The sequence below is a fragment of the Hemitrygon akajei genome, unplaced genomic scaffold, assembly GCF_048418815.1.
Source record: "Hemitrygon akajei unplaced genomic scaffold, sHemAka1.3 Scf000048, whole genome shotgun sequence".
NCBI classification, from domain to species: domain Eukaryota; kingdom Metazoa; phylum Chordata; class Chondrichthyes; order Myliobatiformes; family Dasyatidae; genus Hemitrygon; species Hemitrygon akajei.
Window position 1 is genome coordinate 1,211,215 of NW_027331934.1, and position 26,634 is coordinate 1,237,848.

The 26,634-nt window shown below is 43.8% G+C and overlaps 2 protein-coding genes across 2 annotated transcripts in view; one reads left to right on the forward strand and one right to left on the reverse strand.

Annotated features, from left to right (window-relative positions):
• Positions 1–203: 203 nt before the first annotated feature.
• The window catches only part of LOC140720884 (uncharacterized), a 186,017-nt gene continuing 159,586 nt past the window's right edge, over positions 204–26,634 (forward strand). The window contains 2 exon segments of the mRNA XM_073035732.1: positions 204–874; positions 13,118–13,687. Coding sequence (XP_072891833.1) covers positions 310–874; positions 13,118–13,687 — 1,135 coding nt within the window. The 5' untranslated portion in view covers positions 204–309.
• LOC140720947 (uncharacterized) overlaps positions 15,894–26,634 on the reverse strand; it is a 35,950-nt gene continuing 25,209 nt past the window's right edge. The window contains exon 3 of the mRNA XM_073035795.1: positions 15,894–15,917. Within this exon, the coding sequence (XP_072891896.1) occupies positions 15,894–15,917 (24 nt within the window). The remainder of the gene's footprint in view (positions 15,918–26,634) is intronic.

Genomic DNA, 26,634 nt, shown 5'->3' on the forward strand with positions numbered 1-26,634 from the left:
GAAAGGCCGTTCAGCTGCTCAGTCTGTGGGAAGGGATTCACTCAGTCAGCCAACCTGCATAGTCATGAGCGAGTTCACACTGGGGAGAAGCTGTTTACCTGCTCAGAATGTGGGAAGAGATTCACTCACGCTTCTACCCTGCAGACTCATCAGCGATTTCACACTGGGGAGAAGCCATTCACCTGCTCAGTCTGTGAGAAGAGATTTACTCAGTCATCTGACCTACAGCGTCACCAGCGAGTTCACACTGGAGAGAAGTCACTCACCTGCTCAGAATGTGGGAAGGGATTCACTCGGTCATTTGACCTAATGGCTCACCAACAAGTTCACTCTGGGGAGCGGCCATTCACCTGCTTGAACTGTGGGAAGGGATTCACTTTGTCATCTAAGCTACTGACACATCCGCATGTTCACACTGGGGAGAAGCCGTTCATCTGCTCAGTCTCCGGTATGAGATTCACTGATTCATCCACCCTACAGCGTCACCAACGAGTTCTCACTGGGGAGAGGCCATTCACCTGCTCAGTCTGTGGGAAGGGATTCACTAAGTCATCCCGCCTACTGGTACATCAGCGAATTCATACTGGGGAGAGGCCGTTCACCTGTTCAGACTGTGGGAAGGGATTCACTCAGTCCTTCAACCTACAGAGTCATCAGCGAGTTCACACTGGGGAGAAGCCGTTCACCTGCTCAGAATGTGGGAAGGGATTCACTCGGTCATTTGACCTAATGGCTCACCAACGAGTTCACACTGGGGAGCGGCCATTCACCTGCTCAGTCTGTGGGAAGGGATTCACTCAGTCATCCAACCTGCAGAGTCATCAGCGAGTTCACACTGGGGAGAAGCCGTTCACCTGCTCAGAATGTGGGAAGGGTTTCTCTCATTTATCCAACCTACAGAGACATCAGCGAGTTCACACTGAGGAGAAGCTGATCACCTGCTCAGTCTGTGAGAAGGGATTCACTTGCTCATCTACACTGAAGGTACATCCGTGAGTTCACACTGAGGAGAAGCCGTTCAGCTGCTAAGAATGTGGGAAAGGATTCACTCAGTCATCCCAACAACTGGCACAACAGTCAGTTCACACTAGGGAGTGGCCGTTGTTATGAATCCTGGGTTTCATTTGCTGTGGACTGTCATTTTAAGAGAGAGATAGATTAAGAAGGTGAATCAGTCTGACTGGCAGCTTGTTTAGTTTTAACCAAGGACACAGATGTGCCATAGTCAGATGGAGGTGAAGGAGGAAAAATGGAAGGATCGAAACAAGGTAAGTAATGGCCAAGGGTCACAGTTTAGAACTTTCCTATGCCCAGAACGGTGAATTAATTATCGATTCACTGTACATCGATTGTGTGGTTGTCACCTTGTTTGATCCATAGGTGTGGATCTGATTTGGGGTATACTGTGAAGACCACTGATGTGTTAACCCTTGCCTGGGTGTGGTGTGGTAATTAACTTGAAGACAATACCCCTTGTGACAAGTCACTTTTGGTGATAATTCATATGTGGATTTGGAATGACGGCAGATAAAATCTACAGCAACTGCTCTCTCGTTTTACCACCATGGAACCTGTGGAATACGACATAATTGCCTTCTCTCAACATTTACCCTGGATTACAAATATCTCTCTCTCATCACCTATTCTGTGGTTGAACTGAAGTTTCATACTTTGCCGTCTCAAGACTCCAAGAATTGTTTCCCCTGAGCTCAATAGTTTGTGAGTTTTATTTAATCACATATATACACATAACACTGTTAACTTTTGTTTATCTTGCTTAAGTTGCTATATTATAAGTATATTCTAATAAGGACTGTTTTAACATCAAAAACAGACTCCAATTGCTGCTGATTTATTTCTAATGCTTTACGGTTCATAACCAAATTGGGGCCTGCGTCTGGGATATGAACAGATTTTTGTATTCATTAATTATCGATTTCAATTGGGAAATCCCTTCTGATTTATCTGTGTGTGGAAAATTTGCAGCAATGGATGCCGATTATTGTTTGGAAGCGCCAGCCTCTGAGGCATTAGAGGATGCCAGAAGGATTGAGTTGTTGAGTATTGCTAGAAGGTTAAAACTTGCTAAGGTGAAATTGACAATGAGGGGGGCACAGATGCAGAGGATAATAGCTGGACATTATGTATCTCAGGGTGTGTTTAAAGTGGAGGAGTTGGAGGTGTTTCCTGAAAGTAAACCTAGTGAGCTTGAGCTCCAGTACAAGTGAGAAAAATTAAAGATGGAGACTGCGGGAAGGCAGATACAGTTTGAGGCTAGAGAGGCAGAAAATCAGAGGGAGGGAGCAGAAAGACAGAGGCTGTTCGAGCTGGAAAAGATAGATTGCTGCAAAGGGATCTAGCGTTGGACTCTGGTGATAAGTTTGACGCCAGTCGGGAAGTTAAATTGGTACCTCCATTTTACGAGGCAGAGGTTGATAAATACTTCCAGCATTTTGAGATGGTTGCTCAGAATTTAAAGTGGCCAAAGGAGGGTTAGCCTATTCTCTTACAAGGTGTAATTAAGGGGAAGTCTCAGTAAGCCTATTCTGCTTTAACAGTTGATGAAGCAGCTAATTATGACATAGTGAAACCGTCTGTGCTCAATGCTTACGAGTTGGTCTCAGAATCATACAGGCAAAAGTTTAGAAATTTGAGGAAATCTGTGAACCAGACTTATATGGAATTTGTTTTTGAGAAGTTTGTGTGTTTTACCCGCTGGTGCACATGTAAAAATATAAATGATAATTTTAACAGCTTGAAAGTGTTGTTTTTAATTGAAGTATTCAAAAGGTGTGTCCCTGATGAACTAAAGACGTATTTAGATGAAAAGGATGCTGCCACTTTGCAGGAGTCTGCTAGATTACCAGAGGAGTTTGTTTTAACTCTTAAGTTTAAGTTTATCCCAAATAAGAGCTTCCAAAATAGTAGCAAGGATAACCAGGGTAAACCAGAAATTAAAGCTGGGACTAGTGACAAGAGTAAGGATGAAGGGAAGCAGTTGAAGGAGAAATATTCTGGTCTTGCTTGTTACTATTGTAAGAAAGCTAATCATATGATTGCTAATTGTTCCATCCTGAAGAAGAAAAAGGAAAAGGAGGCAGTCCCAAATGTCTGTGTCAGTATGTTGAAGCACCTATCAACCCACAGGGTTCTGAACATTCTGTTTCAGGCTCAGTTAAGGTCTGAGAGGTCTGACCGAGTTAAGAAGGGACTCGATCATTTTATGTCAGATGTGTTTGTATTAGTAAAGGAAGGGTCAACCCCGGTACCAGTGAAAATTCTTTGAGTTACTGGAGCTTCTCAGTCACTTATATCAGACAGCATTCTAAAGTTTGCTGATGAGTCTAACACTGGTGAGGTAAATCTTATTAAAGGCATTGGGGGTGACATGGTTTCCGTGCCATTGCACAAGGTAACTTTACTGTCCGGGTTGGTTTCGGGACCTGTTGAGATTGGATTATGCTTCAGTTTACCGGTTGGAGATGTTACTTTGCTGTTAGGGAATGACCTGGCAGATGGTAAAGTTGTTCCTGCAGTGCAGTTGACAACTAAGCCAGCCACTGATGACCCACAGATGGATTTTAACATTTATCCTTCCTGCACAGTAACTCGAAGTATGGCTAAAATGTCTGCCGATGCAGACGAGTTTATAGCAGAACAGAACCAAGACCCTTAGATTGAAGTTTTAAAAGAAACAGCTTTCTCAGATGATGAGATTAAGAACGTGCCAGTTGGGTGTTATCCCAAGGATGGAGTGTTAATGAGGAAGTGGAGGCCACCTACGATACCAGCGAGTGAGGAATCGGCAATAGTTCACCAAAACTATTTCCTAAAGTTCCTAAAGTTTATAGGACTGAAATTTTAACTTTGGCCGACATTTTGCCCTCAGGTGGCCATTTTGAAGTGAATAAAACTGTAAACAGGATTATGAAATAATTCTACTGGCCTAATCTGAGGAAAGATGGTGTGACCTTTTGCAGAACCTGTCACATTGGTCAAGTTGTGGGTAAAACTAATCAGGTCTCCACAGTGCCCCACTGCAGTCTATATATACCTGCATTTGGTGAACCCTTTTCCAAAATTATAGTGGATTGTGTTGGCCCATTGCCAAAGACTAAAGCTGGCCATCAGTATCTGCTAACTATTGTGTGTACTGCATCCAGATTCCCAGAGGCAATACCTCACAGAAATATTAAAGCTAAATCTGTGGCGAAGGCTCTTACCACGTTTTTTTACTTTATTTGGTTTGTGTAAAGAAATCCTGTCTGATCAAGGAAATAATTTTACATCTGGATTATTCCAGCAGGTAGTTTATGAACTGGGAGCTGAACAAATTAAATTGTCTGCGTACCATCCAGTATTACGATGGGTTCTCGAAAGATTTCATTCTACCCTCAAAACAATGATTAAGACATAATGTGTTCCACAATGTCTCTCTCTCTCTCACTCTGTGCTCTGTAAAGGCTTGAAAAATACATCATCGGACGCACGGACGCACATGCCAAAAAAACACATACTTTATTGAAAATGGAAAAGACTGGGATGAAGGAATATATTTGCTATTCTTCGCAGTACGAGCATTGGTACAGGATTCACTGGGCTTTAGTCCATTTGAATTTGTATTTGGTCATAGAGTGAGGGGAGCTTTGACCTTGTTAAAGGAACAGTGGATTGATGGGGATGTGCATGTTAACTTGTTAGACTAAGTTTTGAAGTTCAACAATGAACTACTCCAGGCCTGTAGTCTAGCGAGACAAAACTTAAAGATTTCTCAAAACAAAATGAAGTGTTCGTTTGATAAGTCGTCTTGCGAAAGAAAATACCAGGTGGGGGATAAGGTGATTACCTTATCCCCAATGCTGACAAATCCACTTCATGCGAAACTCAATGGACCGTATGAAATAGTCTCTCAAATTAATAATGTGAATTATGTTATCAAAACACCCGATGGATGTAAACTAACACAGGTGGTACAGATAAATATGATAAAGCCTTATTTTGACAAGCAGGCACCATCTGTGAGTGTTGTTGTCAAAACATATGAATCTGGCAACCCTGAGAATGAAACAATTGACTCGTCTGAGAATTTTCACAAGCCAAACATGGTCCCAGTTAGACTAATGAACTCGGTTATTCTAGAAAACATTGATAACAGGTTGGCTCATCTGCAGCTAAAGCAACAACAACAGCTGAAGGAATTAATTCTGAAGTTTAAAGATTTATTTCCCGATGTTCCCAAGCAAACCACGGTCGCAGTACATGATGTAGATATTGGTCAAGCCAAACCGATTAAACAACACCAATATTGCATGAGCGTAGAAAAGTGTAAATTGGCTGAGCAAAAAATAGAAAATATGCTGACGAATGGTATTATTAGTCCTTCAGCATCAGATTGGAGCTCACCTTGCATTATTGTCCCAAACCTGATGCTAGTGTTAGATTTTGCACTGATTATGGGAAGGTAAATGCAGTAACAAAAACAGATGCCTATCCTATCCCTAGGGTGGATGATTGCATCAATAAGGTTGGAGAAGCAAAATTTCTTACAAAGATTGATCGGTTGACAGGGTATTGGTGTGTTCCATTGACGGGCAGACATAGAGAAATTTCTGAGTTTGTGACACCATCTGGGTTGCTCCAGGAACATTCCAGAGAATGAATGATTCTGTAATTCGAGTGTTAGAACACACAGATGCCTATGTTGATGACTTAGTCACAGGGAGTGACACTTGGGAAGAGCATTTCTGTGCAGTAGAAAAGCTGTTTGACAGACCAACTTGGCTAAGAGTGAATTTGGCCATGCCACCGTGACCTGTCTTGGCTATGTTGTAGGTCAAGGCAAATTGGCTCCTGTTCGGGCAAAAGTCCAGACAATTTCTTAAGTTCCTATTCTGACTGCTAAGAAGGCTCTTAGAAGGTTTCTGGGAATGGATGGATATTATCGTAAGTTCTGTAAGAACTTTGCTGGTGTTGCCCTTCCTCCGACTAATCTCCTGAAGAAGGGTGAAAAGTTTGTTTGGACCGATTCTTCTCAGGAGGCAATTGATTGGTTGAAAGTTATTATTTGAGATTAGGCCAATCAATGTAGTATTGTCAGCAAATTTAATTAGCAGATTGGAGCTGTGGGTGGCAACACAAGTCATGGGTGCACAGAAAGTAAAGGAGAGGGGCAAAGAGAGGGCCCTGTGGGTTATGTGTCCTGAGGGTCAGAGAGACAGAGGAGATGGAGCCCACTGTTACCACCTGCCTGCGATATGACAGGAAGTCCAGGAGCCAGCTACACAAGGCAGGGTGAAGGCCGAGGTCTCTGAGCTCCTTGTCGATACTTCACGCCTTTGTATGGCTACTGCTCTGCCCATGACTGCAAGGAACTGCAGAGAACTTTGGAGAGCAGAGGACATCAGAGAAACAAGTCTCCACTCCATGGACTCTCCCTGCACTTCCCCTTCCCCGGAAAAGCAGGCCATGTACTCAAAGAAGCTCATAACCTGGACATTCTTGCTGCAAATCCGCTCCCACATTGGCGGAAAGATACAAAAGCCGTAAGGTGCGTAACGCCAGGCTGAAGGACGGCTTCCTGTCTGCAGTTATAAGCCAAATGAATGATAAAATGGACTCGAACTCACAATGTAACTCGACGTGACCCTGCACCATATGTCTATCTGCACTGCATTTTCTCTGCGGCCATAATGCTTAGTTACAGTTATTTTTTTGTTATATATCAGCTCAATGTACCGTCGTAATGTATCGATCTGTGTGGATGGTACATCAGGCAAGATTTTCACTGTAGCTCAGTACGTGATGATAATAAACAAATTCCCCATTTTAACTGTGTGGAAATATTAGACAGACTGAGCTTCTGCTCTGGAACCTCAGAAGGAAACTGAACTGTTGTCATTTCTGTGGAAAGCAAATATATGGAAAATGCTTCAATCTCACATTACGATCTGCGGTAACTGGGATCAGGTGACCGGTGGTGGGTCTCCCATATCAATATCAGAATCAGGTTTAATAGCACCGGCATATGACATGAAATTCGTTGTCCCTGCGGCTGCAGTAGAACCTAATTCATAACAGTAGATTTTAACATTTGTGATTTAAAATAAGTATAGGTATATAGTACAAAAATATAAAAAATAATAATGTAATAAGCTATTTTAATTGTGTAAATGTAATAAACTATTTTAATTGTGTGGAACTATTTGACTGACTGGGTTGTTGCTTCGGAAATTCTGAAGTGAAGCTGAATTAAACTTTACACTTTTATGAGAAGCTCAAATAAATACAAATGGCTAAATTCTCACATAAACGGGTCAGACACCCAGAAACGTTGGCAGCACTTCAGCACGTCGAAACAGTGGAATGAAACATGCAGAAAATATTACAGGAAAAAAAAACATTGTCCACCCACAATGAGAGGACGTGGCAGATCCGGATCTCACTGCCTTGTCTGAACGGGGAAAGATGAAGCTACACGTACACGTAGAGCAGTGACCCGCAGATGCTGCAGACCTGCAGAAAAACGTGAACAGGAAACGGGATCAGGTCACGGGTGGAGGGTCTCCCACCTGAACCGGTGACTCTGCTCCTCTCCCATCACACGCTGCCCGAACCACCCGCGCATTCCCCACATTATTCCATATTTACACCAGATACATGTCTGCTCTTCCACACCATATCTACCCCGATCCATTTCCCTCCACCCCCAGGTCACAGAGTCACGGGCTCGATTCCCATCCCGGTCCGAAACATAATTCAAGCCCAAACAGGAGGTGTTCACGTTTCATTTAAATCAGTTCTGTGTTTATAAACACTAATTTCTAATCACATTCCTCCGGCTTCAGTGGACAAGAACACTGAAACATCAAGTGAGAAACAGCAGGAGGTGGCTATTCGGCCCCTCTAACCATCAACAAGATGGCGGCTGCTCTCCCATCTCAGCAACGTTTCCTCGATACCTTCGGTCTCCACACACCTGCCGGCCTCTTTGCTACATCAGTATGATCACCGAGTCTTCAACGCCCTCTATGGAGGGGATTTACAGATATTCATCACCCTCGGAATGGAGACTTTTCCCCTCATCACAGTCCGGGACAGTCCACCCCCTTTTTCAGAGACTGGGATCGCTGGTTCAACCGGTAATGATGTTGTCCATTTCAATGTGTTCACATCTCAGTCCTCGATTCTCTAAATGAAAGGGTTATCACATTTGATCTTTCTTCATATAATGACCCCACCACTCCAGGGAGCAGTCAGGTGAATCTTCATTGCACTTTCTGTAACAAATGCTCGCTAAGCTCTTTGTTAATCCCCTATGTAATTAATTTCCATCTTCTGCGGCCCCGTGTTGCCCCAACCACTCACCTCCCACCCCGTCACTATTTCCAACTTCCCACCTCCCCCTCACCTGGATCCACCTCTCACTCCCCAGCTCTTGCCCCATCCCCGCCCCTCACCTGTTCTCTGACTATTTCCCGTCCACACTCAGTTCAGAGGGAGGGTCTCGGCCTGAAATGTTGACCGTCTATTTCCCTCCGCAGATGCTGCCCGACCCACTGAGTTCCTCCGGCAGTTTGTTCTTTGGTCTGTGTAACCCGTGTTAGTATGGGGAGCGGGGTTTTACACCATATTGCAGGTTTAGAGTTAGGGTTAATGGACTTTTCAGTGGGATAACAACATTAATCACGGGTTTCATCACTGAATCCAGTGTTCTGGGATGTAAAGTCCCCTGTTATGTGTCCGGTAGTGCCGTGTTGTTGGTGGAGTGGGCAGCGTGGTGTTTGTCTCGATTCGGGTCACAACACCAGAATTGCCAGCGGGGTCCACACACAGTGTATTAGTCAACAGAAAACCTCTCGTCCCTGCAGTCTTTGTCTCCTGGTAAACTCAACACCCTGACAGTGTGGACCATAGATACCCCTTCCTCTCAGAGTCAGGGAATCATTCAGACAGCTGATCGTCTAGATTTATTGGTCATTAAAGTTCGCCCAGATTCGTTTGGACGGATTTGATGTGGAGTTCGGGGTGTCACAGTGAAAGGGCCGGAACGAACTCTCTCCGTTGTCCGAACATCTTTCCAGGTGAGGCGACACCTCACCTGTCAATCTTCTGGGTTCGCCTGTTGTGTCCGCTGGGCCTGATGTGGCCGCCTCTACACTGGTGACATCGGCTCCTCCGCAGTTGTTGCGCAGGTAGGGGTATTTTTTAACGGGTGTCGATATTTTTCTTCCCTTTTATGCGGGACGGGTGGGTTTTGGTGGTAGATGATCGGGATGCCGTCCTTTTTGATGCGGGGTTAGGGAGGGAGTTTCATTTTTTTTCTCTGTGAACGACTTTCATGTTTTCTTTGTTTTGTGGTTCTCTGGAGAAGAAGAAAACTCAGCGTTATTTATGAATACCTGCTTTGATAATAAATTAACCTTTGAACTATCCACTCCGAGCGGGACTTACTCAGTTAGTCACTCAGACAGGAACAGTCTGTGAATGCTCCCAACTAGTTCACCAATTCCCCTTACACCACAGATATATCTGTCCAGATACTCCCCACACAAGACAGGCTGGAGCCAAAAATATTTACTACATGACAGACCCTAAAGACAAATTACAAAATAGTCATAATGGCTTACACACGCAGAACAGACTGAAGCAGTCCTATCAGTACACATGAGTGCACAAGGAGATAATCATCCTGAAACCCTAGCTAGCTACCCTGAAGAAGAAATATAGGTCAGCACGTCTTAGCACATTGGTTGATCATCAGAAGTTTCTTTCAGAAAAATAGGCTGCTATTGTTTAACGAAGTGTTAACCCTTGTACATACTTTATCATTCCCTCCTTTAGATCATTACATTATGAACAAATCAGTAACCTTTTACAGAGAAAGCAACCAAGTACAGCATTAACTTCTCAGAGGGTAAAAACGGCATACGTCCGTAATTATAACAATGATATGTACAACCATTTGGACATAATGCAATATCATGCCCCACATATTACCGACAGGTCTTCGAAGATCACCATTTCGACCCTTCGGTGAACCCGTGTAAATCCTGCCCTACTCTCTTGATGTCAGTCTCCTTGGCAGTGTGCTTGGAGAGGGATGTAACGTTAGTAGACTCATCAGGGATATAGGTGCAGCATTCTGGGTCAGTAATAGCACCGGTTCCCTCTTTCTCAGCTGGGATAAAATCTAAAGCCGTACAATTCCGTACGACTGTTTGCCGGATTGCAATCATTTCAGTGGATATTTCTGTTACTTGGGCCTGTGTTTCTGTCAGGGCCCCTGCAGTATTGTGGCCAGCTCCTCAAGTGCTGTATCCAAATTGATTATCTCTCATGAATTCCTGGCTACTCCATAGGAGAGAAAAGCGATCATCCAAAATCGCTCAGTCTCAGTTATTCCTCTCGGCTGCTGGGCAACTGCAGTTCTGGCCAGGATGCATGTTTCCCAGTATAGGAAGTTCAGTTTGGTGGGGGCCTGCGATACCATCCCTCAAAACACCGACAACCACAGTCATCTCTGACTGAACCACAGTTCCTCACTCTCTTCCCCAGGTGTTATTTGAGGAAGCCCAGGCTGAGAGTTCCTCATTCTGGTTGAGCAGGATTACAGACATTGGAATCATAGTTTTACCCAGCAGGCCCCAAGTTCTACCTGTTTGGCAAGGTGTGACCGAGAGAGAGAAAGGTGTTAACATGGGGGCCCCCAGAATGACATAAACACGAAGACCTCTGTTACATTCCCGTAACGGTTTAAATGAATCAGCAGCAATAGACCACACCTGGAGTGTGCTTTTGATGTGAAAACCATTGTCTTTATTCGTATCTACTTATAATATAACAAATTAAGCAAAATAATCAAAAGCTAAAAGTGTTATGAGGACACATATGTGTAAATATAACTCCCAAACCACTGAGCGCAGGGAATACCAAGCTTAAAGTCTTGAGACGGTAAAGTATGAAATTCAGTTCATCCACGGGATCAATGACGAGAGAGAGATATTTGTAATCCAAGGTGAATGTCAAGAGAAGGCAATTACGTTGAATTCCACAAATTCCACAATGGTAAAACAAGATAACAGTCGCTGTAGGTCTTATCCGTCGTTGTTCTAAATCCACATACGAATTATCTCCAAAAGTAGCTTATCACAGGAGTACTGTCTTTAGAAGGAACTACCTCCCAAGCAAGGGTTAACACACAGGTAGATTCCGCAGGGTACTCCCAATCCAGACCCAACACACAAAGTATTACCGACAGTGATTTCCACAGAATATCCCTTCTCACAAGTGTTTACCACATAACACACCCGAATCCAGTTAAGGGTTAACAAAAGTGGTAGCCACGGGATACTCCAACAAATCCCCAGATGGATTATACGAATTATCACCAACAGTGATTGGTCACAGGGGTACCTCTTCAAGTGAATAACCACACCCAGGCAAGGGTTAGCACAAGTGGTCCTCACAGGATACTCCCAAACCAACAGATCCACTCCAATGGATCAAACAAAGTGACAATCACACATTCGGTATACGCTGGATCAATAGTCAACCCACCTTGTGGGCACAGGAGAGTCCAAACAGTGGCCTTTGGCCTCTAGGAACCTTTGTTTCGAACTTTTCATCTTCTGTCTTTCTCTCTGGCTGACTGTGTTTGTGACTGTCCTTGCTTAAATAAAACAAACTGTGATCTATGTAAACACAAGCTGCGAACAAGTGTAAACACGCTGCATCGTCAAATAGTTCCGCCCCTCTATACACAGGAATTTAGTAGGAGAATTTAGAATTTAGTATTTTCTCCCCGTATTGCCTTTTTAGATATCTTCTGTTGCTCTTTAAAGGTTTCCCAATCCTCTGCCTTCCCTCGCATCTTTGCTATGTTATACATCTTCTCTTTTATTTTTATACTGTCCTTGACTTCCCTTGTCAGCCACGGTCGCCCCCTACTCCCTTTAGCTGGCTTTTACCACAGAGATTGGGTGGGACTACAACCAGAGGCCATGGGTTAAGGGTGAAAGGTGAAATGTTAAGGTGAACATGAGGGGAATCTTCTTCACACAGACAGTCACCCGGGTGTGGAATGAGCAGCCAGCACAAGTGGTGCATGCGAGCTGAATTTCAACATTTAAGAGGTTCGTGTTGGTACCTGGATGGTAGGGATGTGGGAGTGGTCAGTTTAATTAGTTCAGCACAAACCAAATGTCCCAAATGGCCTGTTTCTGTATTGTAATTTTCCACAAGAACCTGAAGTAACGCTAATATTCACTCTATGTCCTTTTAACAGCTGTACAGACCAACCATTCACCTCAGCAGGGATTTTTTATATGGCGTTAAAATTGTGGAACTTTAAGTTAATAATACGTGACAGAAAATCCCAGATGCACGTCAAGAAAGACAATTTGCATGAGAGTGTTTCAGTTACTGTGGGGCCAGGCACCCATGCTGCTCAGAAGGAAGAGGGAATAATACCAATGCAGAGAGTCAAACTGAGCCAGGGTACAAATTGCAGATGGCAGAAATGCCCCATTCTTATAGAAACAGGACGAGCATCAGGGAATTGATGGTCATTCCAGATACCAGCTCTCTGCCCAGTCAGGAGATGATTTCTCTGTCCAACTTGGGTTCAACCTCATTGTAACAGTGAGGAACAGCCAGATCAAAACTTGGCGACTCCAATAATCTCAACTGAAATGTTTTCCTACAGCCATTGATGGACTTTGTAAAAAGTTTCACAGGTTAAAACGAGAAGGAATTTATCTCCAGGAATCTCAAACACAGCACGCAAGTTTTTCTGTCTCTGTCCAGATATTTAAGAAGTGGAGCGAGGGATTCAATCAACTATCCTTCCTACTCAGACTGTGGGGAGGGATTTATTCGGTCATCTGACCAACTGGCACTCCCGTCATTTCACACCGGGGAGAGGCCGTTCACCTGCTTAGACAGTGGGAATAGATTCACTCGGTCATCTCAACGGAAGGTACATCAGCAAGTTCACACTGGGCAAGGCCAATCACCTGTTCTGTTTGTGAGAAAGGATTCAATTGGTCTTCCTACCTGTGGACACACCAGTCAGTTCACACCGAGCAGAGGCTGGTGATCTGCTGAATTTGTGGGAAAGGATTCACTCAATCATCTGACGTAATGGCACACCAGCGGGTTCACACTGGGGAGAAGCCCTTCATTTGTTCAGAATGTGGGAAGCGATTCACTCGATCTTCCACCCTAAAGATACATCAGCGAGTTCACACTGGGGAGAAGCCGTTCACCTGCTCAGTCTGTGGGAAGGGATTCACTGATCCATCGAACCTACAGAGTCATCAGCGAGTTCACACCGGGGAGAAGCCGTTCATCTGCTCAGTCTGTGGGAAGGGATTCAGTCATTCATCCAACCTACAGAAACATCAGCGCGTTCACACAGGGGAGAAGCCGTTCACCTGCTCAGTCTGTGGAAAGGGATTCACTGATCCATCGAACCTACAGAGTCATCAGCGAGTTCACACCGGGGAGAAGCCGTTCACCTGTTCAGTCTGTGGGAAGGGATTCAGTCATTCATCCAACCTACAGAAACATCAGCGCGTTCACACAGGGGAGAAGCCGTTCACCTGCTCAGTCTGTGGAAAGGGATTCACTCAGTCATCCAACCTACAGAGTCATCAGCGAGTTCACACCGGGGAGAGGCCATTCACCTGTTCAGTCTGTGGGAAGGGATTCACTCGGTCAACCCACCTACAGAGACACCAGCGAGTTCACACTGGGGAGAAGCCGTTCACCTGCTCCGAATGAGGGAAGCGATTCACTCGGTCACCCAACCTACAGAGTGACTTGCGAATTCACACTGTGGAGAGGCCGTTCACCTGCTCAGAATGTGGGAAAGGATTCACTCAGTCATCCCAAGTACTGGCACATCAGTCAGTTCACACTCGGGAGTTGCCGTTGTTATGAATCCCTAGATTTCGTTTGCTGTAGACTGCCATTTTAAGAGAGAGAAATTAAAAAGTTAAATCAGTTTGACTTGCAGCTTGTTTACATCGCGTGCAGCTTGTTTAGTTTTAACCGAGGACACAGACACTCAAAGTCAGACGGAGACGAAGGAGGTAAAATGGAAGGATCAAAACCGGGGAACTAGTGGCCAGGGGTCACTGATTGCAACTTTCCTATGCCCACAAGGGTGGGTTAATTATCGATTCAGCGTACTGAAATGTGTGGTTATCACCTCGTTTGATCCGTAGGAGTGGATCTGATTTGGCGTATCCTGCGAAGACCACTAATGTGTTAACCCTTGCCTGGGTGTGGTGGGGTAATTCACTTGAAGACGCTACCCCTTGTGACAATTCACTATCCGTGATAATTCGTATGTCGATTTGAAATGATGACGGGTAAAATCTACAGCAACTGTTGTCTCGTTTTACCACCATGAAACCTGTGGAATTCGACATAATTGCCTTCTCTCAACATTTACGCTGGATTACCAATATAATCTCTCATCACCTATTCCATGGTTGAACTGAACTTTCATACTTTGCCATCTCAAGACTCCAAGCCTTGTTTCTCCCGAGCTCAATAGTCTGGGAGTTATACTTACACACATATATACACATAACACATTTGTTTCTCTTGTTTAAGTTACTATATTATAAGTAGATTCTAATAAAGATAGTTTTAACATTAAAACAGACTCCAAGTGTAGCCTATTGCTGCTGGTCGTTTCTAAAGCATTACAATTCATAACAAAATTTGGGCCTGCGTCTGGGATATGAACAGATTTGGCAGCGTAGCCATTAATTATCGATTTCATTGGGGAAATACTTTTTGATTTATTTATGTGTGGAAAATCAGTAGCAATGGATGTTGATAGATGTCTCGAAGTGCCAGGCATTGGAGGACGCCAGAAGGATTGAGTTGTTATGTATTGCTAAAAGGTTAAAACTTGCTAAGGGGAAATCGACAATGAGGAGGGCACAGATGCAGAGTGTAATAGCTGAACATTATATATCTGAGGGTGTGTTTAAAATGGAGGAGTTGGAGGTGTTTCCTGAAAGTAAACCTAGTGAGCTTGAGCTCCAGTACAAGTGAGAAAAATTAAATGCGGAGGCTGCGGAAAGGCAGAGGCAGTTTGAGGCTAGAGAGGCAGGAAAACAGGGAGGAAGCAGAAAGGCAGAGGCTGTTCGACCTGGAAAAGATAGAGAGATTGCTGAAAAGGGGTCGAGTGTTAGACTCTAGTGATAAGTTTAAGGCCAGTCGGGAAGTTAAATTGGTACCTCCATTTGACGAAGCAGAGGTTGATAAATACTTTCAGCATTTTGAGAAGGTTGCTCAGAGATTAAACTGGCAAAAGAGGGTTGGCCTATTCTCTTACAAAGTGTAATTAAGGGGAAGGCTCAGCAAGCCTATTCTGCTTTGACAGTTGATGAAGCAGCTGATTATGACATTGTGAAACAGGCTGTGCTCAAAGCTTACGAGTTATTCCCAGAATCATACAGGCAAAAGTTTAGAAATTTGAGGAAGTCTGTGAACCAAACTTATATGGAACTTGCTTATGAGAAGTTTGTGTGTTTTGACCGCTGGTGCACATATAAAAATATAAATGATGATTTTAACAGCTTGAAAGTGTTGCTTTTAATTGAAGAATTCAAAAGGTGCGTGCCTGATGGCATAAAGAGATATTTAGATGAAAAGGATGCTGCCACTTTGCAGGAGTCTGCTGGATTAACAGATGAGTTTGCTTTAACTCATAAGGTTAAGTTTACCTTGAATAAGAGCTTCCAAAAGAGTAGCACGGATCACCAGAGAAAACCAGAAATTAAAGCTGGGACTAGTGACAAGAGTAAGGATGAAGGGAAGCAGTTGAAGGAGAAATATGCAGGTCTTACTTGTTACTATTGTAACAAAGTTGCTCATATGATGGTTAATTGTTGCCTCTGGGGGAAGAAAAAGGAAAAGGGGGCAGTCCCGAATGCCTGTGATCAGTATGTTGAAGCACCTGTAAACCCACAGGGTTCTGAACATTCTGTTGAGGTTCAGATAAGGATTTGAGAGGTCTAACCCAGTATCATTTTATGTCAGACGGGATTGTATTATTAAAGGAAGGCTCAACCCCGGTACCACTGAAAATTGTTTGAGATACAGGGGCTTCTCAGTCACTTATATTCGACAGCGTTCCAAAGTCTGGTGATGAGACTGAAATCGGTAAGGTAAATCTTATTAAAGGCATTGGGGGCGGTGTGGTTTCTGTTCCATTGTACAAGGTAACTTTACAGACAGGATTGGTTTCGGGACCTGTTGAGATCGGATTATGCTCCTGTTTACCGGTGGTAGATGCTACTTTGCTGTCAGGGAATGACCTGGCAGATAAAGTTGTTTCTGCAGTGTAGTTGACAACTAAGCGAACCACTGATGACCCACAGATGGATTTTAACATTTATCCTTCCTGCACAGTAACTCGAAGTATGGCTAAAATGTCTGCTGACGCAGACGGTTCTGTGCAGCATGATTCTGATACCCATGATGGCCAAAATCGGGATTCAGGTTATGATGACTTGTCAGGAACTTTTGTGCCTTCATTGTTTCAAAAGGATTCAGGTAGTAAGTCTGACGAGAAAGATATATCCCTGTTTAGGAAGGAGTTTATAGCAGAACAGAACTGAGACCCTGAGAGTGAAGCTTCATAAAAACAGCTCTCTGAGATGATTAGATTAAGAAAGTGCCAGTAGGGTATTATCTCATGGATGGAGTGATAATGAGGAAGTGGAGGCCACCTGCTATACCACCGAGTGAGGAATGTGCAATTGTTCACCAAATTGTAGTTCCTAAAGTTTATAGGGCTCATATTTTAACTTTGGCCCACAGTATGCCCTTAGGTGGCCATTTTGGAGTGAATATAACTGTGAACAGGTTTATGAAATAATTTTACTGGCCTAATTTGAGGAAAACTGTCACCTTTTGCAAACCTGTCACACTTGTCCACTTGTGGGTAAACCCCAACAGGTCACCCCAGTGGCCTCACTGTGGTCTATACCTGCATTTGGTGAACCCTTTTCTAAAGTTATAGTGGATTATGTTGGCCAATTGCCAAAGCCTAAAGCTGGCCATCAGTATCTGCTAACTACAAAGTATTATGTATACTGCATCCAGATTCCCAGAGGCAATACTTCCAGAAATATTAAAGCTAAAACTGCGGCGAAGGCTCTTACCAAATTGTTTTTCTACTTTTTCTGGATTGCCTAAATAAATCCAGTCTGATCAAGAAAGTAATTTTACACCTGGATTATTTCAGTAGGTAGTTTTTGAACTAGGAGCTGAACAAATAACGTCATCTGCGTACCATCTGGAATCACACTCAAAACAATGATTAAGAAATACTGTGCTGAAAATGGAAAGACTGGAACGAAGGAATATATTTGCTTCTGTTCTCAGTAAGAGAGTCAGTACAGAATCACTGGGCTTTAGTGCATTTGAACTTGTATTTGGTTGTAGACTGAGGAGACCTTTGACCTTGTTAAAGGAACAGTGGATTGATGAAGATGTACATGTTAACTTGTTAGACTATGCTTTGAAGTTCAAAAATAAACTACACTAAGCGTGTAGTCCAGTGAGACAAAACTTAAAGATTTCTCAAAACAAAATGAAATGTTGGTTTGATAAACGGGCTTGCGAAAGAAAATACCAGGTGGGGGATATCTTATCTTATCTTATCTCCAATGTTGACGAATCTACTCCACGTGAAATTCATCGAACCGTTTGAAATAGGCTCTCAAATTAGTGTTGTGAATTATGTTATTAAAACGCCCGACTGACATAAACTAACACAGGTTGTACACATAAATATGATAAAGCCTTATTTTGACAAACAGGCACCATCTCTGAGTGTTGTTGTCAAAACATATGAATCGGGTAACCCTGAGAATGAAACAATTGACTCGTCTGAGACTTTTCACAAGCCAAACATGGTCCCAGTTAGGCTAATGAACTCGGTTGTTCTAGAAAACATTGATAACAAGTTGGCTCATCTGCAGCCAAAGCAACAACAACAGCTGAAGGAATTAATTCTGAAGTTTAAAGATTTACTTCCCGATGTTCCCAGGCTAATCACGGTCGCGGTACATGATGTAGATATTGGTCAAGCCAAACCGATTAAACAATACCCATATTGCATGAACGTAGAAAAGTGTAAATTGGCAGAGCAAGAAATTAAAAATATGCTGGAAAATGGTATTATTAGTCCTTCAGCATCAGATTGGAGTCACCCTGCATTATTGTGCACAAACCTGATGGTAGTGTTAGATTTTGCACTGATTATAGGAAGGTAAATGCAGCAACAAAAACAGATGCCTCTCCTATCCCTAGGGTGGATGATTGCATCGATAAAGTTGGAAAAACAAAATTTCCAACAAAGGTTGATCTGTTGAAAGGGTATTGGTGTGTTCCATTGATGGAGAGAGGTAGAGAAATTTCTGCGTTTGTGACACCTTCTGAGTCGTATGAATACAATGCTTTGCCGTTTGGAATGAAAAAAAAAATGGTCCAGGATCATTCCAGAGAACGTTTAATTCTGTAATTCGAGGGTTAGAACACACAGTTGCCTGTATTGATGACTTAGTCACAGGGGGTGACACTTGGGAAGAGCATATCTCTGCAGTAGAGAAGCTGTTTGACAGGTTTTCGCAGGTCAGCCTTACAGTTAGCTAAGAGTGAATTTTGCCATGCCACTGTGACTTATCTTGGCTATGTTGTAGGTCAAAGCAAGTTGGCTCCTGTTCAGGCAAAAGTCCAGGCAATTTCTGAAGTTCCTGTTTCGACTGGTAAGAAGGCTCTTAGAAGGTTTCTGGGAATGGTTGGATAAAGTTCACCAAGAAATTTACTGATATCGCTCTTCCTCTGACTAATCTCCTGAGCAAAAATGATTTTTTTGGGGGGAGGGGATGTGTTATGAATCCCTGGGTTTCGTTTGCTGGGGACTGTCACTTTAAGAGAGTGCCTGAGTGAGGTGGGGACTAACAATGACGTCAGCCACTGACTTTCTCAGCTCATTTTTGATTTTTACAGAGAGAGAGATCAAGGAGGCGGGACTGTCTGACTTGCAGCTTGTTTACATTACTTGCAGTTTGTTTAGTTTTAAGCGAGGACACAGACACTCACAGTCAGAAGGACGCAAAGAAAGAGAACAAAAGGATTTAGACAAGGAAACTAATGGCCAAGGGTCACTGTTTGGAACTCTCCTGTGCCCACAAGGGTGCTTTGATTATCGATCCAGTGCACATCGAAAGTGTACCTGTCACCACGAATAATCCACAGGAGTGGGTTTTGTTTGGGGAATCCTGTGGAGAGCACTTATGAGTTATCCCTTGCCTGGGTATGTGGTCTGGCGATTCACTTGAAGACGATATCCCTAAATGCAAACACTTGGAAATCTGCAGATGCTGGAAATTCAAACAACAGCACACACAAAATGCTGGTGGAACACAGCAGGCCAGGCAGCATCTATAGGGAGAAGCGCTGTCGACGTATCGGGCCGAGACCCTTCGTCAGGACTAACCGAAAGTAAGATTGTAAGAGATTTGAAAGTAGTGGGGGGAGGAGAAAATGCGAAATGATAGGAGAAGACCGGAGGGGGTGGGATGAAGCTAAGAGCTGGAAAGGTGATTGGCGAAAATGATACAGAGCTGAAGGGAAAGGATCATGGGACGGGAGGCCTTGGGAGAAAGAAAGGAGAGGGAGGAGAGCACCAGAGGGAGATGGCGAACAGGTAAACAACTAAATATGTCAGGGATGGGGTAAGAAGGGGAGGAGGGCATTAACGGAAGTTAGACATTTTAATTACACGTCCCATTCCCGATTCTGATATGTCTATACATGGCCTCCTCTATTGTCAAAATGTTCATGCCATCAGTTTGGAGGAAGAGCACCTTATATACCGACTGGGTATCATCCAACCTGATGGCACGAACATTGACTTCTCTAACTTCCGTTACTGCCCCTACTCCCCCATCCCTGACATATTTAGTTGTTTGCATGTTCTCGATTTCCCTCTGGTGTCCCACCCCCTTTTCTTTCTTCAGAGGCCTCCCGTCCCATGATCCTTTCCCTTCTCCAGCTCTGTATCACTTTCGCCAATCACCTTCCCAGCTCTTAGCTTCACCCCACCCCCTCCGGTCTTCTCCTATCATTTCGCATTTCCCCCTCCCCCTCGCCCCCACTACTTTCAACTCTGTTACCATCTTTCCTTTCGGTTAGTCCTGACGAAGGATCTAAGCCCGAAACGTCGAGAACGCTTCTCCCTATAGATGCTGCCAGGCCTGCTGTGTTCCACCAGCATTTTGTGTGTGTTGTTGATCCCTGTGACAAGTCACTTTCGGTGATAATTATTATGTGGATTTGGAACGGCGACGGATAAAACCTGCGATGACTGTTATCTCATTTTACCACCGTGTGGACCCTATGGAATTCAACGTAATTGCCTTCTCTCTGCATTTGCCCTGGATTACAATTATCTCTCTCCCATCCCTTATTCCGTGAATGAACTACACTTTCATACTTTACCACCTCAAGACTCTAAGCCTTGTTACCCCCGCCCCCCCCCAACCCACCACCGAGCTCAATAGTTCGGGAGGTATATTTACACATACATATACACACATATCTTGCTTAAGTTACTATATTGTAAGTAGATACTAATGAAGATAGTGGTTTTAACATGAAAAACGTGCTAGTCAGAGTAGAAATAGGAGGATATTTCAGATGGATACGTGGCTTGAAAAATGGTGCAAGGGGGAGGGATTAAAATTTCTGGGGCATTGCCACCAGTTCTGGGGGAGGTGGGACCGGTATGTCTGCACCTGGGCTGGACTGGAACCAATGTCTTAAGGGGAGCGTTTGCTACTGCTGTTCAGGAGGATTTAAACTGATGTGGCAGGGGGATGGGAACAAGTGCAGAGAGACAGAGGGGTGTAAAATGCGGGTAGAAGCAAAAAGTAGTAAAGTGAAAAGTAAAAGTGGCAGGCAGGGAAATCCAGGGCAAAAAGCAAAAAGAGCCACTTTTCAACATAATTGTATAAGGGCTAAGAGTGTTGTGACAACAAGCCTGAAGGCTTTGTGTGTCAATGTGAGGAGCATTCGTAACAAGGTGGATGAATTGAATGTGCAGATAGTTATTAATGAATATGATATAGTTGGGATCACAGAGACATGGCTCCAGGGTGACCAAGGATGGGAGCTCAACATCCAGGGATATTCAATATTCAGGAGGGATAGACAGGAAAGAAAAGGAGGTGAGGTAGCATTGCTGGTTAGAGAGGAGATTAACGCAATAGAAAGGATGGACATTAGCCTGGAGGATGTGGAATCGATATGGGTAGAGCTGCATAACACTAAGGGGCAGAAAACGCTGGTGGGAGTTGTGTACGGGCCACCTAACAGTAGTAGTGAGGTTGGAGATGGCATAAAACAGGAAATTAGAAATGCGTGCAATAAAGGAACAGTAGTTATAATGGGTGACTTCAGTCTACATATAGATTGGGTGTACCAAATTGGTAAGGGTGCTGAGGAAGAGGATTTCTTGGAATGTATGCGGGATGGTTTTCTGAACCAACATGTCGAGGAACCAACTAGAGAGCAGGCCATTCTAGATTGGGTATTGAGCAATGAGGAAGTGTTAGTTAGCAATCTTGTCGTGCGAGGCCCCTTGGGTAAGAGTGACCATAATATGGTGGAATTCTTCATTAAGATGGAGATTGACATAGTTAATTCAGAAACAATAGTTCTGAACTTAAAGAAGGGTAACTTTGAAGGTATGAGACGTGAATTAGCTAGGATAGACTGGCAAATTATACTTAAAGGGTTGACGGTGGATATACAATGGCAAGCATTTAAAGATCGCATGGATGTACTACAACAAGTGTTCATCCCAGTTTGGCAAAAGAATAAACCAGGGAAGGTAGTGCCCCCGTGGCTGACAAGGGAAATTAGGGATAGTATCAAGTCCAAAGCAGAAACATAAATTAGCAAAAAAAAAAGCGGCGCACCTGAGGACTGGGAGAAATTCAGAGACCAGCAGAGGAGGACAAAGGGCTTAATTAGGAAAGGGAAAAAAGATTATGAGAGAAAGCTGGCAGGGAACATAAAAACTGACTGTAAAAGCTTTTATAGATAAGTGAAAAGAAAAAGATTGGTCAAGACAATTGTAGGTCCTTTACAGTCAGAAACAGGTGAATTGATCATAGGGAACAAAGACATGGCAGACAAATTGAATAACTACTTTGGTTCTGTCTTTACTAAGGAGGACATAAATAATCTTCCAGAAATAATAGGGGACCGAGGTTCTAGTGAGAGGGAGGAACTGAGGGAAATACATGTTAGTAGGGCAGTGGTGTTAGGTAAATTGAAGGGATTAAAGGCAGATAAATCCCCAGGGCCAGATGGTCTGCATCCCAGAGTGCTTAAGGGAATAGCCCAAGAAATAGTGGATGCAGTAGTGATAATTTTTCAAAACTTCTTAGATTTTGGATTAGTTCCTGAGGATTGGAGGCTGGCTAATGTAACCCCACTTTTTAAAAAAAGGAGGGAGAGATAAACCGGGGAATTATAGACCGGTTAGTCTGACATCGGTGGTGGGGAAAATGCTAGAGTCGTTTTTCAAAGATGTGATAACAGCACATTTGGAAAGAGGTGAAATCATCGGATAAAGTCAGCATGGATTTGTGAAAGGAAAATCATGTCTGACGAATCTTATAGAATTTTTTAAAGATGTAACTAGTAGAGTGGATAGGAGAGAGCCAGTGGATGTGGTATATTTAGATTTTCAAAAGGCTTTTCACAAGGTCCCACAAGGAGATTCGTGTGCAAACTTAAAGCACATGGTATTGGGGGTATGGTATTGATGTGGATAGAGAATTGGTTGGCAGACAGGAAGCAAAGAGTGGGAGTAAATGGGACTTTTTCAGAATGGCAGGCAGGGACTAGTGGGGTACCGCAATGCTCAGTGCTGGGGCCCCAGTTGTTTACAATATATATTAATGATTTAGACGAGGGAATTAAATGCAGCAACTCCAAGTTTCCAGATGACACGAAGCTGGGCGGCGGTGTTAGCTGTGAGGAGGATGCTAAGAGGATGCAGGGTGACTTGGATAGGTTAGGTGAGTGGGCAAATTCATGGCAGATGCAATTGAATGTGGATAAATATGAGGTTATCCACTTTGGTTGCAAGAATAGGAAAACAGATTATTATCTGAATGGTGGCCGATTAGGAAAAGGGGAGGTGCAACGAGACCTGGGTGTCATTGTACACCAGTCATTGAAGGTGGGCATGCAGGTACAGCAGGCAGTGAAAAAGGCAAATGGTATGTTGGCATTCATAGCAAAAGGATTTGAGTACAGGAGCATGGAGGTTCTACTGCAGTTGTACAAGACCTTGGTGAGACCGCACCTAGAATAATGTGTGCAGTTTTGGTCCCCTAATCTGAGGAAAGACATTTTTGCCATAGAGGGAGTGCAGAGAAGGTTCACCAGATTGATTACTGGGATGGCAGGACTTTCATATAAAGAAAGACTGGATCGACTAGGCTTATACTCACTGGAATTTAGAAGATTGTGGAGGAATCTTATTGAAACATATAAAATTCTAAAGGGAATCGACAGGCTAAATGCAGGAAGATTGTTTCCGATGTTGGGGAAGTCCAGAATGAGGGGTCACAGTTTGAGGATAAAGGGGAAGCCTTTTAGGACCGAGATGAGGAAATTTCTTCACACAAAGAGTGGTAAATCTGTGGAATTCTCTGCGACAGGAAACAGTTGAGGCCAGTTCATTGGCTATATTTAAGAGGGAGTTAGATATGGCCCTTGTGGCTAAAGGGATCAGGGGGTATGGAGAGAAAGCAGGTACAGGGTTCTGAGTTGAATGATCAGCCATGATCATACTGAATGGCGGAGCAAGCTCGAAGGGCCGAATGGCCTTCTCCTACACCTATTTTCTATGTTTCTATGTTTCTAAAACCAGATTCCAGGTGCAGTCTGTTCCTGCTGGTTCGTTTCTAAAGTGTTACTGTTCGTAACAAAATGCTAGAAACTATCCTGCCATACCCTATGATCGTAGCTTATAACTCTTACCCTACCAGGTGCTGCATTCAATTAAACCTCTTGTCGTTCTCGCTAACAGAAACTGATTCCTGGAAAAATCAGTGAGATAGAAGGTGCAAGATAATACTTCACAATGAAGTCAAATGTTAAAGGAAACTTTACTGATACACTGTACATCTTTGCCTCAGTCAAAGTAAGAATTATAAAGCTCAATTGTTTAATCAAATGTTGTGTACCGTTTGTTATTTCGGGGTACAGTACTGATTTCTAACAGTGGACACATCACGCAGCGTCCACCCAAATAAGATTTCTTAAGTTTGGCTGGGTGGGGAGGGGACTATCACCTCCTATTTTAAGCTGCCAGCCGAAGTGAGAGTTACATAAGGTTAGATGAATAAGCGAATCGCTCCCCACATTCACAGTAGGTGAACAGCCTCTCCCCAGTGTAAAGTCAGTGATGCACATTTGGTTGATTTGGCTGAGAGAATCTCTTCCCAAATTCTGAGCAGATGATCAGACTCTACCCAGTGTGAACTTGCTGGTGTCCCCGTAGTTGAGATGACCAAGTGAATCCCTTCCCACAGTCTGAGCAATTGAACAGCCGCTCCCCGGTGTGAACTCGTTGGTGTGCCAGTAGGTCGGATGACCGTGAATCCCTTCCCAGAGTCTGAGCAGGTGAACGGCTTCTCCCCAGTGTGAACTGACTTGTGTACCAGAGGGAGATGGAGAACATGCAAACAACTAAATATGTCAGGGATGGGGTAAGAAGGGGAGGAGGGGCATTAACGGAAGTTAGAGAAGTCAATGTTCATGGCAACAGGTTGGAGGCTACCCAGCCGGTAGATAAGGTGTTGCTCCTCCAACCTGAGTTTGGATTCATTTTGACAATAGAGGAGGCCATGGATAGACATATCAGAATGGGAATGGGACGTGTAATTAAAATGTCTGACTTCCGTTAATGCTCCGCCTCCCCTTCTTACCCTATCCCTGACGTATTTAGTTGATTACCTGTTCTCCATCTGCCCCCCCCCCTTTCTTTCTCCCGAGGCCTCCCGTCCCATGATCCTTTCCCTCTCCAGCTCTCTGTCACTTTCAACAATCACCTTTCCAGCTTTTAGATTCATCCCACCACCTCCGGTCTTCTCCTATCTTTTCGCATTTCCCCCTCCCCCCACTAATTTCAAATCTCTTACTATCTTTCCTTTCGGCTAGTCCTGACGGAGGGTCTCGGCCCGAAACGTTGACAGCGCTTCTCCCTATAGATGCTGCCTGGCCTGCTGTGTTCCACCAGCATTTTGTTTGCGTTGTTGTTTGAATTTCAGATTTCCTAGGGGATATCGTCTTCAAGTGAATCACCACACCACATACCCAGGCAAGGGTTAACGCGTAAGTGGTCACCACAGGATTCCCCAAACAAAATCCATTCCTGTGGATTATTTGAGGTGACAGCCACACATTCGATGTGCACTGGATCGATAACCAAACCACCCTTGTGGGCACAGGAGAGTTCCAAACAGTGACCCTTGGCCACTTGTTTCCTTGTCTAAATCCTTTTGTTCGCTTTCATTGCGTCCTTCTGACTGTGAGTGTCTGTGTCCTCGCTTAAAACTAAACAAACTGCAAGTAATGTAAACAAGCTGCAAGTCAGACAGTTCCGCCTCCTTGAGCTCTCTCTCTCTCTCTCTCTCTCTCTCTCTCTCTCTCTCTCTCTCTCTCTCTCTCTCTCTCTCTCTCTCTCTCTCTCTCTCTAAAAATCAAAAAGTGAGCTGAGAAAGTCAGTGGCTGACGTCATTGTTAGTCCCCACCTCACTCAGGCACTCTCTTAAAGTGACAGTCCACAGCAAACGAAACTTAGGAATTCATAACACTTCCCCTCACCCAAAAAATTATTTTTGCTCTAAAAGTGAAAATTTTAACTGCAAGCTACCGTATGTAAGACAATGCATGTACGGTTATCATGTAACATATTGCAGAGTCGTATACAAATACCAGATTGTGCTTCACTATTAAAACTGTAAGCTCAGAATCTGGAAAGACAATCGGCAATGATATTGTCCGTGCTTTTCATATGCATTATCACAATACCATATTCTTGCAAAATCAGACTCCAGTTTAACAATCATCTGGTTTTGCCCTTTACCTTAATAAAAAACACCAACAGATTATGATCAGTATAAACTACAAGAGGTTCCTTTTCAGAACAAACATCCACATCAAAATGCCGCAAAGCCAAGATGAGTGACAACAACTCTTTCTCTAAAAGAACCATAGAACATTACAGCACAGAAACAGGCCTTTTGGCCCTTCTTGGCTGTGCCGAACCATTTTTCTGCCTCGTCCCACTCACCTGCACCTGGGCCATATCCCTCCAAGCCCCTCTCATCCATATATCTGTCCAGGTTTTTCTTAAATGTCAAAAGTGAGCCGGCTAAGGTGGAATAATTTCTTTGATGCTGATTGAATTTTCTCGAAAAGTACGCTACAGGCTGTTCAACATCATCATCATCTTTTTGTAATAACACTGCCCCGGCAGCTTCATCACTGGCATCCACAGCTATAGAAAATGGC